This window comes from Lepidochelys kempii, chromosome 19 (genome assembly GCF_965140285.1).
Source record: "Lepidochelys kempii isolate rLepKem1 chromosome 19, rLepKem1.hap1, whole genome shotgun sequence".
In the NCBI taxonomy this organism is placed as follows: domain Eukaryota; kingdom Metazoa; phylum Chordata; order Testudines; family Cheloniidae; genus Lepidochelys; species Lepidochelys kempii.
Genome location: NC_136398.1, coordinates 9,627,155 through 9,643,512, shown reverse-complemented (window position 1 = coordinate 9,643,512; position 16,358 = coordinate 9,627,155). Strand labels below are relative to the sequence as shown.

General features: G+C 54.6%; 1 protein-coding gene across 1 annotated transcript; it reads right to left on the bottom strand.

Moving 5' to 3' along the window:
- Nucleotides 1-7,281: 7,281 nt before the first annotated feature.
- On the bottom strand, nt 7,282-15,062 carry FAM110D (family with sequence similarity 110 member D). Its single transcript, XM_073317567.2, has 2 exons — nt 14,980-15,062; nt 7,282-9,631 (listed from the first exon to the last, which is right to left on the bottom strand). Exon 2 carries the CDS (start codon nt 9,313-9,315, stop codon nt 8,260-8,262), a length of 1,056 nt encoding a protein of 351 aa, XP_073173668.1. The 5' UTR covers nt 9,316-9,631; nt 14,980-15,062; the 3' UTR covers nt 7,282-8,259.
- Between the last annotated feature and the right edge of the window lie 1,296 nt (nt 15,063-16,358).

The following is a 16,358-nucleotide window of genomic DNA, read 5'->3' as shown; positions in this document are numbered from 1 at the left end:
AGCCTGAGGAGCTGCAGTTCTGTGTACTGGGATTTCCCATACCTGGCAAGCCAAGGCTTTCAGAAGTGACCAGAGACTGTGGGTGCCAAGCCTGGGAGACCTTAAGGGGGCCCAGTTTGTTGAAAGAGCAGAGCACCCACCTCAGAAAAGCCAGACCCTCTTTAAAGGTGGCTCCATTTGGATACCCTGAAAATGAAGAACCAAAGATCACTAGGCGCTTTAAAGATCTTGGCCATGGTGGCTTCCTTCGTAACTCGTGTCTGAAAGCCTGGCTGCCCTGGTTACACTTTCTTTGGCCAAAGCCTGGATAAGAAGGAGCAGGTTCTTCGCACCTCTGGGTTAGTGTTTGGCTAAGGAGTGCCAAGAACTCACCCTCCAGCAGGAGGAGTTCTGGAATTAGGTGTTCATGGTGCTGCCCTGAAGCTTGTGAATTATTGATCCACAGATCCTTGTAAGGCCTGGATCGCCCAGCCCCAGGGAACTGACCCAGCCAAGCTTCCCTGCATGAAACTCTGTTTCTGGGACTCAGACCCACCATCGCACGTGGATGGGGGCTGCAGTTTGACTGGCTGGGGCATTTGCAGCGTGCACATGAGTGACTCCTGCCGTTTTCCTGCCGCTGTGCCTGTTTAACACTGATGGTGTCATTTGCAGTGAGTTTCAGCTGATCTTTATCATATGTAGAAGTGTATGAAGTAAAGATCCCTTCCCTCAACCCCCTTTTCCACAATGCGAGGCTATTGCTCGGCCTGGGATTATTTCTTTGTGTCATCTCTACGGCGCTCAGCGTCAAGCTCAGGGCTGCACTGCAAAGGACAGTCACCCCTTTGCAACCAGAAAGGTCTTCACATTTTTACTTAGTATGGTTGCAGAGTAGCTGAGCCCCAGGGGGAGCATTTAGCAACAGGGCCAAATGTCCCCTTGCTTTACTGAGCAGTCTAGTGGAAAAACAGCCTGGCAAACCAGACAACCTGGGCCAGATCCTCAGCTTGTGGAGATTGGCATAGCACTAGTGATGTCAATGGAAGTATGGTTATTTACACCCACTGAGGATCCGCCCCCCGAGTCCGAATGAGATGAGTTTAGCATTCTCCGCTTAGTCCCTGGTGGATAAGCTGCTGCACGCACTAAAGCTCCAACGGAAACTGGCCCCGAGCCGACCTGAGAGTGACTTACCTGGGAGCCTGGCAGAGGGAGAATGTTCACCAGGTCAAGGGCCAGGTAATTCACAGAGCACGACCTACATCATGCCTGTAGATACACAACCTTGGAGTCCATGGCGGCTGTTTAAGGACAGTGTAGAGCCACCCCTCTCGGATGGGATTAGCAGTGAGATAGGTCCATCGCCCCCAGCTCAGAACGGATAACCTAGAGGGGCAGGTTCCCTCTCCCCTCACCAGGCCCATGCAGCCCCCTCTCCTGAGCTACTTTCCAATGGGGGAACCCAAGAAAGAGAGAGACCAGCATAGTGGGCCGATGGACTGCGAGCCACTCGCCCACCGGGTTCTCTCGGTCTCTGCTCTGGCATCAGAGAGTTGGCCACCAAGAGAAATTTAAGACAGATTCAGTTCCTGCATGGACCGCATGACATCCTTTCAACCATCTCTACAATCGTGCACAGGCCAACCAAACCCTTCTCCTCCTGGGGAAGAGTTCACCTTCCCTGCACCCAGAGATGATTCATAACTGTTGACAGCAGGGGGGGGGGGGGGATGGGACACACAATGTAACGGTTCTGGTGGTATGCAGCGGGGTTCAGGACAGGGTATATAAAACCTGGCAGAAATTGGGGGGGGACATGACCCCCACTTGCACCCCCTGCCCCATGCAGCGCCTCTATCTGCATCTGACCCTGAGATGCAGGTATTTCTTTCTACACAAAGAGCAAGGCTTACAGAGCACACGAGGAAGATCATATGCTCAGGGAAGCCACCTCGCCCATCAGAATCTCTCCGGCCTTCATTTTTCTCACTTCTGTTTTGCCTATGCATAAAAAAAGGGATAAAGACCAGGCAGGAGCTGGGATCTCTGAGGGCTGGACCAGGAGTGGCTTTAATGTAGCATGGTGCCTTGTTAACCTTCTTGCTAGTCCTGGGATAGGGTGGGAATCCTCTATCCCAATAGTGCCCCACCCCTGCAATTTCAGGTTCAGAGGATATGGGATCCCACCCAAACTCCTGGCATCGGAGCTGGCCAATGAGGTTTTACAAAAGCACCTCCACCCCCTCTGTATTGTCGCATCTCCACTTACAGAGCACGGGCCCAGCCAGCCCCTCGCCTGGCCTCTCAACTCCCACTTCTGGCACCAGCCCAATGGGGATAGATTCCACATGAATCCTGCAGCCTAGCCCTTAGCTCCTGGCCCAATTTTACATCCCTACCCCTCGGTCATTAATTTATCGTTAACAATATAAAGCCTCCCCCAACCTCCCTCCTCCCCCAGTTCTGCGAAAGAGAAAGAACGTCAACGGGGTAAACTTTTATTAAAGTCATCCTGACTCAGTTGTTGTTCCCAGAGCAGCCACTAGGTGTCAGTAAGTCTACAGCATGAGAAAAGAACTGATCAAACTTCTTCAGTTTTCATTCATAGAGTGCAGTGTAACAGCCGTGTTAGTCTGTATTCGCAAAAAGAAAAGGAGGACTTGTGACACCTTAGAGACTAACCAATTTATTTGAGCATAAGCTTTCGTGAGCTACAGCTCACTTCATCGGATGCATCCTGTGGAAAGTGAAGAAGATCTTTTTATACACACAAAGCATGAAGAAATACCTCCCCCCACCCCACTCTCCTGCTGGTAATAGCTTATCTAAAGTGACCACTCTCCTTACAATAAGAAAAGGAGTACTTGTGGCACCTTAGAGACTAACCAATTTATTAGAGCATAAGCTTTCGTGAGCTACAGCTCACTTCTTCAGATGCATATCGTGGAAACTGCAGCAGGCTTTATATATACACAGAGAATATGAAACAATACCTATTCCCACCCCACTGTCCTGCTGGTAATAGCTTATCTAAAGTGATTTCCAGCACAAATCCAGGTTTTCTCACCCTCCACCCCCCCACACAAATTCACTCTCCTGCTGGTGATAGCCCATCCAAAGTGATAACTCTTTACACAATGTGCATGACAATTAAGCTAGGCTATTTCCTGCATAAATCCAGGTTCTCACATCCCCCCCACCCCCATACACACACAAACTCACTCTCCTGCTGGTAATAGCTCATCCAAACTGACCACTCTTCAAGTTAAAATCCAAGTTAAACCAGAACATCTGGGGGGGGGGGGGGTAGGAAAAAACAAGAGGAAACAGGCTACCTTGCATAATGACTTAGCCACTCCAAGTCTCTATTTAAGCCTAAATTAATAGTATCCAATTTGCAAATGAATTCCAATTCAGCAGTTTCTCGCTGGAGTCTGGATTTGAAGTTTTTTTGTTTTAAGATAGCGACCTTCATGTCTGTGATCGCGTGACCAGAGAGATTGAAGTGTTCTCCGACTGGTTTATGAATGTTATAATTCTTGACATCTGATTTGTGTCCATTTATTCTTTTACGTAGAGACTGTCCAGTTTGACCAATGTACATGGCAGAGGGGCATTGCTGGCACATGATGGCATATATCACATTGGTGGATGTGCAGGTGAACGAGCCTCTGATAGTGTGGCTGATGTTATTAGGCCCTGTGATGGTGTCCCCTGAATAGATATGTGGGCACAGTTGGCAACGGGCTTTGTTGCAAGGATAAGTTCCTGGGTTAGTGGTTCTGTTGTGTGGTATGTGGTTGTTGGTGAGTATTTGCTTCAGGTTGCGGGGCTGTCTGTAGGCAAGGACTGGCCTGTCTCCCAAGATTTGTGAGAGTGTTGGGTCATCCTTTAGGATAGGTTGTAGATCCTTAATAATGCGTTGGAGGGGTTTTAGTTGGGGGCTGAAGGTGACGGCTAGTGGCGTTCTGTTATTTTCTTTGTTAGGCCTGTCCTGTAGTAGGTAACTTCTGGGAACTCTTCTGGCTCTATCAATCTGTTTCTTTACTTCTGCAGGTGGGTATTGTAGTTGTAAGAAAGCTTGACAGAGATCTTGTAGGTGTTTGTCTCTGTCTGAGGGGTTGGAGCAAATGCGGTTGTATCGCAGAGCTTGGCTGTAGACGATGGATCGTGTGGTGTGGTCAGGGTGAAAGCTGGAGGCATGCAGGTAGGAATAGCGGTCAGTAGGTTTCCGGTATAGGGTGGTATTTATGTGACCATTGTTTATTAGCACTGTAGTGTCCAGGAAGTGGATCTCTTGTGTGGACTGGACCAGGCTGAGGTTGGTGGTGGGATGGAAATTGTTGAAATCATGGTGGAATTCCTCAAGGGCTTCTTTTCCATGGGTCCAGATGATGAAGATGTCATCAATATAGCGCAAGTAGAGTAGGGGCTTTAGGGGACGAGAGCTGAGGAAGCGTTGTTCTAAATCAGCCATAAAAATGTTGGCATACTGTGGGGCCATGCGGGTACCCATAGCAGTGCCGCTGATCTGAAGGTATACATTGTCCCCAAATGTGAAGTAGTTATGGGTAAGGACAAAGTCACAAAGTTCAGCCACCAGGTTAGCCGTGACATTATCGGGGATAGTGTTCTTGACGGCTTGTAGTCCATCTTTGTGTGGAATGTTGGTGTAGAGGGCTTCTACATCCATAGTGGCCAGGATGGTGTTATCAGGAAGATCACCGATGGATTGTAGTTTCCTCAGGAAGTCAGTGGTGTCTCTAAGGTAGCTGGGAGTGCTGGTAGCGTAGGGCCTGAGGAGGGAGTCTACATAGCCAGACAATCCTGCTGTCAGGGTGCCAATGCCTGAGATGATGGGGCGCCCAGGATTTCCAGGTTTATGGATCTTGGGTAGTAGATAGAATATCCCAGGTCGGGGTTCCAGGGGTGTGTCTGTGCGGATTTGATCTTGTGCTTTTTCAGGAAGTTTCTTGAGCAAATGCTGTAGTTGCTTTTGGTAACTCTCAGTGGGATCAGAGGGTAATGGCTTGTAGAAACTCGTGTTGGAGAGCTGCCGAGCAGCCTCCAACAATGTGTATGATAATCAAGGTGGGCCATTTCCAGCACAAATCCAGGGTTTAACAAGAACGTTGGGGGGGGGGAACACAAGGGGAAATAGGTTACCTTGCATAATGACTTAGCCACTAAAGTGATCACTTTAGATAAGCTATTACCAACAGGAAAGTGGGTTTGTATGGGGGGGAGGGGAGAGAAAACCTGGATTTGTGCTGGAAATGGCCCAACTTGATTATCATACACATTGTAAGGAGAGTGGTCACTTTAGATAAGCTATTACCAGCAGGAGAGTGGGGTGGGGGGAGGTATTTTTTCATGCTTTGTGTGTATAAAAAGATCTTCTTCACTTTCCACGGAATGCATCCGATGAAGTGAGCTGTAGCTCACAAAAGCTTATGCTCAAATAAATTGGTTAGTCTCTAAGGTGCCACAAGTACTTCTTTTCATTCATAGAGTGTAAGGCCAGAAAGGACCGTTGTGGTCACCCAGCCAGACCTACCTAGCCCAGCTTCCAGGAGGCCTTACTAAGTGTAAATGTGTAGAACGCCAGGTACAAGCCCAAGAGTTCAGCAGTTCCAGCTGATTAACTTGAAGCATCATCTGCTCCTCTCGGCTGCAGCAGCGAGGATGTAACTTTCTGAAGGAGATTGGTGGCTAGCTCGAAGATCTCAGATTCAGGGCTGCCAAGCAGCTCCCAAACACAAAGCAGACAGGTGTTAGAATAGACAGGGACTGTCCCAGACAGTTTTTAAGGTGGATAGCGGGGCCCCCAGCTTTTCAGAGGGCCCCCTACACTAGTGAGATACTGAAATCCAGGTGTTATTTGCTAACAGTGCATGCCAGGCAACAGAGGCACCTGGCTGTAAGAAAGGACAACTCAACCAATACAAAGATTAATTGCTATGACTCTGGGCCATTGTTATGCCCCAATGCCACAGGCATAGAGCCCTGTGGACCGAGGAGTTGGCAGTACTCCCGTACAGTGGGTCACAGGCCAAGCTGTTCAGGAAGCACAGTGCAAAGACAGAAGCGTGGATGGCCAGGGCTGTTGAGTGCTTGGCCTCCCACCCTGGCAATGTTATGGCTGCTATGAGCCAGACTGAGGCCCAACAAACTCATAACCCAAGACACTGAACAGGCTTTGGACTGTTCCAGTTTTCAGTCAATCATAAGAGGGGCTCCTTTCAACCCACCATCCTAGAGGCAGAGGCTCCATCTTGGGTCTCCACCTCTTTCCACTCTGAGGACTGCTCGGTTAAAGAGCCCTCTTGCCTCAACTTCCCACACCCAAGGAGCTCCCCTTCCATGGCCCACCAGAGAGAACCACTCTCCCATTGGCCATTCCTCCCGGCCGGTTACAGGCCTTTCCGCTAGAGCCAGTGGTGGTGCTGGCTGGGAAAGTCCTAGAGGCATGAAGCCCCGTTTGTGTTTTAAGTCAAGCAGAAGGTGTGACCCCAAGAGGCAGCTGCCACTGCCCAGGTGGGGAGCAGAGGCCACAAAAGGAGTCGGTTGGTTCAGCACTCCCCTGAGATAACCTGACGACTCTTCCCCTGCAGATTAAAGGGAGCCATTAATCACCGCAGAGCTTCTGGAGCACCTGGAGGAGGAGGGCACAGGTCACGGGGGTAATCGGGGCTCCTGAAAGGAGGAGTAAATCATCCCTCAGAGCACACTCAGGCAGGTTCCCGTCAGGCTGGAATCTGCACAGGCTGGGAAGGATCATTCTGCTCCTGGGAGCTCAACTCCGCCCTGCGGGGGCTGGGACGGGGAAGCAAGGCTAGGGATGGTGGCCAGCAGAAGTTGCTGAAGGCAAAGCTGATATTGAGGGAGGGAAGGGGCCTCAGGAGGGCAGAGCCTGCTGGCATCTTCCCACAGCCCCCAGGAGGAAACTGGCCCACCAGCCACAGAGAAGCAGATTCTCCAGAATGATGTTGAACTCTGCCGCTGGGAGAGGGGTGGGAGAACTGGTGATGCCCTGTACCCCACCTGAGCATGGCCATGATCCCAGCACGCCCCACTGCCATCCAGTCGCCTCCCCTCTGTCTACCCCTCTGCTCGGCTCTAGCGGGAAGAGGAGAGGCAATGGCTCAGAGTCCTCCTCAGTTCACTCTGCTGCTCTGCTCCCACGTGGAGTGCGGGGAGGGGGGGCAGAGGGGCAGGGAAACACAGACAGGACACAGCTCTGACGTATCCTCACCGGCTTTGCCCCTCGCAGGAGAACAGAGATCACACATGGCAGGATTTAAAACACAGCCGGCTTTATTCAACTTTTCAGATCCAGCCAAAATGAAAATTTCTCATGGGTGGGTGGGGTGTTTTGCAGCGTTGGGGGCGGGGGCTCCCAGGACTGGCACAGCCAGGTCTCACGGCTGCCCACACTGCTGTTAGTTACAGCTGGATCCTGTTCTCATGGTGCAGCCACACACCTAAACACACCCCAACCTGCTAGCATCATGCCAGTGCCTCCGGCCATTCCCAGATCCCTCAGAGAGGGAGGAGACCACACAGCCAGAGGGTCCATTTCTGCCCTTACGACCTCATCTACTGCAGGGCCGGCTGCATCAGTGAAGGGGCCAGGCCGAGAGCGTAGCAGCAGAGAAAGGCTTAAAGGGCCAGTTTGTCTCCCCCTTCCAGTCCCATTGCTACAAACGCTCGAGGGGGGTGAGACTCAACCGAGAGGGAGCAGAAGCAGGGGGGCAGCCCAGGGGGAGCTGCTCCAAGCCCCCTCTCCCAGCACAATGCCTCCCCCGGGCACCTTTTAAAATATCATTCAAAAGAGGAAAGTCTCTGTTGAACACACTGGCCCTCAGAGGTGAATGTCACCCGCACCCCCTTCCCCGCTCAGCAGGATTAGGCCATGCAGTGCTGGAAGCATCTGGGGTCCCCCACATTTACATTACAGTCCCCCAGTTGGCAGCCCCAGTGCAGACAGGGTGCTTGTGGGTACTTGCACATACAAGGCAAGAGCAGACCAGGAGGGAGGAGCCAGCTCAGGGCATCTCCCCCCCCAAGCGTCTGTTTCACCCAGGGGCCAAACGATCTGCCTGGTTCATGCCCCAGGCCGCCTCCTGCCCACGCTGAGAGCAAGCGGGGGGCGGTTGCCCTGGCCTTCGCTGGAGGCCGGACTGGCAGGCTTGGGCCCCGAACTGGAGTGGAGATCGCCTGCCCCCAGCCTTTGAGACGGGACGGGGTCTCTCTAGGCCGGCCAGGGCCCTTCCCTCAGACCGTGGACTCCCTGGCCGTGGTCCAGGCTCGCTGGCAGCCGTAGAGCCACTTGATCACCCGGGCGTTGCGCTCGATAATGGAGACGGTCGAACAGAGCCGTGCGCCCAGCTCCTCCGCCTCGGGCCCCGCTTCGCAGCCGCTGGAATGGGCCGGCCCACTGAGCTCCGAGCCGGCCGAGCCCGCGCTCCCCAGGAGCAAGGAGGAGGCCGCGTCCCAGCCAGCAGGACCGAACCTCTCCCTGCCCAGCACCTCCACCAGGTCCCGGTCCAAGCCGCAGTAGTTGAAAAACCTCTCCTTCTCGGAGAGGGGCAGGGAGCAGCCTCGGCCCAGCTCCCTCTTGGCCTCCTTCGGGCCTGGCCCCGACTGGGGGCTGGGCAGGTGCGTCTGGGTGCCGTGTGGAGGCTGCACCATGGGGCTCGCGTTCGGGCTGAAGATGCCGCCCCCTGGGCTCTGCGTTCTAGCAGCCTCCTTCTCCACTGGCACCCACACCATGGGGGTCTCGTCTCTCTCCGGCCCCTGCTGCCTGTCGTCCAGGCCCCTGGAGGAGGGGGAGCCGGGCAGTTTGTCTCTCAGAGGCCCCTGGAAGAGCCGCCTGACCAGGCCGGAGCCCTTGGCATTCTCCTTGTTGACGGCCGTGCAGTCCCGTTTCTGCCGGTAAATGATGAGCGAGTCGGGCCTCAGCAGGCGTTTGCTGCTGCCCCTGCGCGCCACGGGGGACTGGGGGGAAGGCAGCAGCTTCCTGGGGCCGTTCTGCTTGGGGCTCTCTCGGCCCAGCTCTGAGCTCTGACAGATCTCGTGACACTGGTGGAGAGTCAGGCGCCTCCTGCTGCGAGGGGAAGGCCGCGGGGGGCAGCTACGCAGCACCGGCTCCTGCCGGCTGTTGATCACTTGCTGGGTTTTGACATACTTGGCTTTGTCAGCTTCCAGCCTTTCCACGGCACTCGGGGTGCGGCCCCCGCTCCCCACCTCCATCTGCCTGCGGAGATACTCCGGGCCCCGGTTCAGCAGCCCCAGGGGGGAGGCGCTGCTTGCAGGAGACACAGGCCTCATGGTCTCGTGCTCTGGCACCTCAGCTCTCAGGGACAGGGCCTGGCAACCTGCAATGGGGGGCCCCTCAGGGGAACCATAGCGCAAAAGCCCTGAACCCCAAATCCACACTGTTCTAAGGCCAGCCCCTCACGTGGGCCACAGGACACAGACGTGGCTCTTCACCCCGAAGCTGGAGCCTGTAACCAGACAGGACTGCAAGAGGGGCTCTCTGGCACCAGCTTCCTTGTTCACAGGGAGCCCCGGAAACCAGCTCTCTGCCCCTTGCCCCAGCGCAGGGGCCAGTCCTCGGTGGCCATGGTGAAGGTGCACTCAGCCCCTGGAAGGAGAGGAGGGAAGTGGTTAGTAATAGGAAAGTTGTCACCGCCACCACCGGCGAAGGGCCCTGCATGGGTAACGGGCAGCTTCCATCCATCCCCAAGATGGGGAAGGACCTGGTCCCACCACAGGAGAAGTTCTGAAGTCTCCAGTTTATCCGCGTCCCCATTCCCCGCACAATGTAGCGCCCAAGCTTCCCCCAGGAGAAGGACCATTTTGAGCAGGAACCATCATCTCAAGGGGAAGCCACCCTCCCGCTAGGTCATTCACACACACATATACGCCATCTCCTCCTCCCGGTGCAACACCACAGTGTGGGCAGAGAGAGGTGCCCCGCTCCCCACCAGTATAATATGGCACCCAGGCTGCAGCCCCCCAGCTCCACTCTGCCTGCTGCCCAGCCGCTTTCCAGGGCTGTGGAGGATGCAGTCACGCAGAGCCTGTACCCAGCACAGTCTTCTCCCCAGCGGGCAGCGGCGCGTCCAACTCAGCTGCATCAGCCAGAGATGGAGCAAAGCAAGACCCTTCGGACGAGGCCCCGCAGCCAGACAGAGCCTGGATATGGCAGCAGGGGACGGGGCAGCCCAGAGCTGCTGCCTGCTCTGTGGGAGATCGATCAAGGATTCAGGAGCAAGAGGAGGACAAGAGCCCCAGGGGGAGGAGTCTGTTCGGGCCCCACCTCCCCCACAAATTGGAACTTGCCCCCCACCCCCCATGTTGGGGGTAGACAAGGGCTTCTGGTTGGAGCCTCCCCCCCTCACCATGGCAGAGATGGGCACCCAGAGAGTCCAGAGCCCAAGACGATGGGGGTAGGGGAATGAAGGAGAGGAAGAAGGAGGAGAATGCATTGGCGAAGGGGCAACCCGGAGCTGAGGAGAGCGGGGAAGGAGCTTGATTTTCTTGTCCAGTAAAGGGGCCGGGCTAGATGCCCCTGTGAACCACCCACACCCGTGGCTGAGTTCAAGGTGCCAGGAGGAAACCAAACTACCGCAGAGGGCCGCTTAGCAAACGAGACACTGACGAGACGGAGGGGGGCACTTTGGTGGGATAGGGCAGCCGGCCGGGGCTGCAGTTTCAGGGAGGGTTTTGATGCCACCTCTAGACGCGGCGTGCGGTTCAGAGCGGTCTGGGTCGGGCTGTTGAGGGGCCCGGTGATTTTTCCAATGGGTGCGACTTCCCCCTCTCCCCGCCGGGGCAGCCCCAGCTCCTCTCAAGCATCACAGCTGCCAGGATGCTGGAAAAGGAGAAATCGCAGGCTGAGCTCTGCTGGGATGCCACCGTGCTTCACGCCGAGGAGGAGCCAAGGAGGGCACACGGCCCATTGGCACAACAGCCGGACTGGCTAGCAGAGAGCCTGGGAGGGGACAGAAGACGGGGCCTTTTTCTAGACAGCAGCAGGCTCCTAGGTGGGAATAATCACCGCAGGAAGAGGAAAGCACTGAACAGCCTGGGTTATTGCAGAGCTTCCAAGAGCAACTTAAACAGGAAAAAATACCGGAGCCCGCAGCCTTATCTTTATGTGCCCAACAGTAGCAGAACAAAGACAATCCGGCCATCAAGTGCCACGCTTCCCGGCAGCCCCCAGCACCGGCCAGGGCTACCTTCAGGGAGCAAAGGAGGAGCCAGGTTGGAGCAGCTGGGAGGGGAGGAACCAGATGGCAGGAGGTGGAAAAGCCACAAGGGCGTTTCTGGCTCCACTCGCCTTCCGCGTGGCTCAGAATAATCACAGCGTCTGAGCAGCCCCGGGTTGGGACGGGCTCCCTTCTGGGTTTCCCTTTTCAGAAAGGAAAACAAGAAAAAGGCTTTTTTTAATCCGTCCAAGTTTCAGCCAGCTGACACACTGACTCCATAGTGGTTGTCGAGGGCTAGAGTCCCCCAGCAGGCAGCATGGCCCAGCGGCTAGAGCACTGGACTAGGAGTCAGGAGACATGGGTTCTACTCCCAGCTCTCACCTGCTGGGCAACTTTGGGCATGTCACTTCCTCCTTTGTCTCTGTGACTCAGTTTCCCCATCTGGCTCATCTATTTAGATGGTCAGCTCTTTGGGGCAGGGATTGGCTCTGACTAGGTATGCGTGCAAAGCCTCCGTGTGCTACTGTCATATAAACAAGCACCTGTCTGGTTCTGGGACCCTTTATCCTCAGCAACCAAAGAGCCTCCTCCTGGAATAGGTGGGCCAATCCCCGAACCATTAAACTTTGCAGGCTCAGATCCCAACCACCTCTCATTCACAGCGAACAAGCCTCCAACAAACAAGGCTTAGAAAGGGCAAAATCCCCCCTGGCTTTGCCCCATGACTAATTCCTAATTCATAGGAGGCCCTAAATGAGCAGCCAGAGGTCACTGCTGGCATCGTGACCACCAGAGAGCCATTATTAGCCCACTGGGCATAATGGCTCTTATTCACCTCCCGACTGACCATCCATCCAGGGAAGGACTAGGACAAAGCAAGGTCTGAGCCTAAGGGGCTGGCTAAAGAGGGGCCAGGGTGGGACCAGGGCAGTAAATCTGGTGCTGAAGTTGACAGCAGCTAGTGCAGGGGGCCTGGAGTCAGATGCAGAAGCTGTAAATGGCCCAAGCAGATGGTTTCCTTTAACAGAAGAGACACAAATGGCGCTGAAGTGACTGATCGGAAGCTAATGGTTAACCAGCCTGCTTGCCCCAGGCAGTCACCATTCTCTGCCCATTGCTGGAGAAAAGCCCATCCACACTCTGAGCTGCGTTCCCTCCCCCCACAATTCCCCTCCAGCCTGCCAGGGAACACTCAAGACACCCCCCCAGCTAACTTGTCTCATGAACACTTAGCTCTTCTCAGCTGAGGATCTCCAAGCACATGACAAACAAGAACAAAAATAAGCTTTTCAACATCCGCTGGAGGCATGTCCATCTCATTCCTATTTTACAAGTGGGGAAACTGAGGCATGAAGCAGTTAAGCAAGTTGCCCGAGATCCCACAGGAAGTCTATGGCAGAGCCAGATCGCCCTGGAGCTGAACCAACCGAGACTTCTGAGATGAGAAGCAAGAGTTGGGACTGAGAAAGAGGCAACAGCTGGAGTTTGATACTGTGGTGTTAGGAAGGAAGGGATCAGCACCCAAACCCTCCACCAGCTGAGCCCCACTTCCTTCTGCCTTTCCTGCCCTTTAATCCCACCACACACCTCTGACCTGCACAGTCATGGTAAAGATCCCACACGTTGGAGATCAGGAAGACTTTCACACGGAGACTTCATGCCACCCAGGGAGAGGCTGCCCAGGGTTTGGCTTACCCAGTTCGGTCATGCAAAGAGGGGTTGCATGATATAAAGGCACAGATTCCCTGCTGCCTTCCCAAGGGGCATTTCTGATGGAAAGGTTCACTGCCTTGATCAGTCCTGAGTGCAGGAATTTCAACTCCAGCTCTCAGGGCAGAGATCAAGTCAGCGGGGGAGCAAACAGGCCAGCTCCCAAGCTGTTATTAGAGCCACTGGGGAAATGGAATTTCCAGCCTGCAGGAAATCCCTCTTTCCACATTTGCTTTCATCCCAAAGGAGGAGGAAAAGTCAAAACGGTGAGAATTTTCATGAAGCAAAATGTTGGTAAGCTGAGAAATTGGGAGAGGAAATGTGTTCCATCAAAGTGAAACACTCGTTCAAACCATTTCCTTTTGCGTTTTCCCAATTAAAAAAACGTAATAAAAAAATCAACATTTTTGGTTCCCTTGTGCCTCCCTGTCTGCCTGCATCCATCTGTCGTCTCTGGTCTTACAGACCAGCTTTTGGGGGCAGGGACTGTCTCTTTGTCCTAGGTTTGTACAGCACCTAGCACAATGGGTCCTGGTGCACTGACTGAGCCTCTCACATGCTATCACAAGACAAACAAACAGTTTTTTTCACAGGGAAGTTTTATTTCAGCGCATCTCCATATTTTGCCAGGAAAGTTTTCTGCCAGCTCTCCCCAGTATACTCCAGCTAGATCTGCCGTGGAGCTTCCGAGTCAAAATGTGATTGTTCCTACCACAACACCACCACTCTGCTTGGGTACAGCACCTTGTGGGGAACCTGAAAGCATTTCAGGCCCATGAATTAAGCCACATAACAGTCCTGTATGTAAAGCCAGGTAAGGATCACTGCACCCACCTATGGGGTGGAATGCAGCAGGTCTTGAGCAGCCCATCGCAACGCTATAGCAACGGCTGGTGTAGGAAAGGAAGAAGAATGCTGCACAGGTGAAAATGCCAGGGCAGAGAGAGAGTTCCCGAGTTAGAATATGGCCAGGACACCAAAGGACAGATTTTCAGCGGAGCTCAGCTTGGTTCATGACTGAATGCCCTTGAAAAACTGGCCATAAACAGGAGCTGAGCACTTGAAAACCTGGCCCTGATTGAAAATCCAGCCCCGAGACAAAAGACTCACCATGGGCGAGGTGCCGTACCAAGACACACATGCCACATGAGTTGGGACAGCAGCAGCCAACACATGAGATACCTCGTTGCTCATTGTTGCCAGACACCTGGCTCCAGCCCTGGAGTTCACAGGCGGGGAAAAACATGCATCTCGAAAGATCACCCCCTGCACTGCTCACCAAGGAGAGGTTGATTGCAAAGGCTGCAGGAAGGCTCCCCCTGGGGGCGTTCCCCTGTGGATCCTAACACAGCACTGAAGCTAGACCAAATTTTCTCCATTTGGGAGCTTAGATCCCATCCTGTGTTATCCCAGGGCCACTAGGATGCAAGGAGAAAAAAAACAAACAAAAACCCTGCTATAAAAAGCCCAAAGAGCTGACCTTCCGCCTCCTAAATGTAGTGCTATAAATAAGCAGTTCCAGGGCAGACACTCACCCACCTCCCTGGCCCGTGCCCTGCAGAGACAGCTCTTAAACACAGGGCAGCCAGACCTCAGTTCCCAAAAGCAACCAGCCCAGGTCTCCAGCCTCCCGCGGGCCCCGAGCCGGACGCCCGAAGGTAGCACCCGCTCGCCAGGGCTGCACAGAGCCAACAGGGCTCCAGAGGAGCCCACAGCAGGGCATGGCCTGCCCCAAGGGACAAGACACTGCGCCCTGCCCACAGAGCCTGGCATTGTCACGCATCCCCCCATTCCTACCTCCCAGGGCCGGTGTTAGACTGACTGGCGCCCAGGGCAGAAAGCCGAAGCCTGAGCCCCGCCATGAGGGGCTAAAGCCGAAGCCTGAGCAACTTAGCTTCACGGCCCCTTCCCGTGGCACGGGGCTTTAAGAAATTGCCCTGCTTGCTCCCCCCTGGGACCACCCCAGCCTTGCAGCAGAAATTCTGCTGAGCCGAGCAGCGTGGCTCTAAGGCAGGGCAGGGTGGGGGGCTCCAGGCAAGTGGTACCTCAACACAGAGGGTGAACTCACCAAGCCCGGCTAAGGCATCTCCAGTCAAGCGCCAGCTGGTCCTGCCCTGCCAAGAGCTCCCAGGGAACTGAGCTCAGCCAGGGCCTGCAGCGGCTGCGGGATATACAGGGTCAGGGGAAAGCCATCCCCTCCCTGTGCATTAACCCCTGCCCGCCTGCCCCCCGCCTGCATTAACCCCGTCTCTCCAGCTCAGACCCAGTGCATTAACCCCTTCCCACCCACCCGCCGCCAGCCTGCATTAACCCCTGCCTGCCCTCCTTAACCCCTGCTCGCCCACCCCAAGCCTGCATTAACCCCTGCCTGCCCCCAGCCTGCATTAACCCCTTCCCGCTTGCCGCCAGCCTACATTAACTCCTTCTCTCCAGCTCAGACCCACTGCATTAACCCCTGCCCGCCCCCCAGCCTACATTAACCCCTTCCCGCCCGCCTGCATTATCCCCTTCCCGCCCACATTAACCCCTGCCAACCTGCCCTCAGCTTGCATTAACCCCTTCTCTCCAGCTCACTGTGTATTAACCCCTGCCCTCCTTCTCACACCCAGCATTAACCCCTTCTCTCCAGCTCACTGTGTATTAACCCCTGCCCTCCTTCTCACACCCAGCATTAACCCCTTCCCTCCAGCTCATACCCAGTGCATTAACTCTTTCCCACTCACACCCAGAATTAACCCCTTCTTTCCTGACCCCACCCAGCATTAACCCTTGCCCTCCTGCTCCTAGTGCAGTAACACCTTCCCTCCCTCTCCTAGGTTCATGCCCACATTCCCTTTTTCTGCACAGCTGCAACACGTACCACAGTGCCCACTCTATCTAAAACTGTTCCACCGTCTCTTACCCACTGTACATTGCCCCCGGCCTTTCCCCTACATCTGCCTTATGCTTGTTTACATATAATCTGCCCCTTCCTAACCAGAGGCGTCATTTGCTATGGGGCAATTGTTCCCCCCCCCCCGACTTTTCATAGGTCTATATGCTCCATTGGGTCTTCCACTCCACCCCCCAGACTTTCCAGGAAATAGACAATCACATATAACAACATGATTTCCCTCCCTCCCCCAGATTTTTCTGCAATGACACCCCGGTGCTAACTCTGCCTACCTTCCTCCTCTCTGCTTTACCATCCATGCCTCACCCTCTTCTTTCCTGATGAGAAGACTCTCCAACGCCCCTGCTGCTCCCCCCGCCCCCATCTCTGTCTCTAGGGTACTGGAGGGGGCTGCATGCACACATGGCCAGGGAGGATCCATTTGTGGCTGCAGTTGATCTCCCTGGCAGGTTTCAATTGGTGCCCTGACGTTGCCCTGTCTGTCTGCTGCCTGGAGCGGCACGGGTGGTCTGACTCTGACATTCACAGGAAACCTCTGGCCTTTTAAGTGGCTG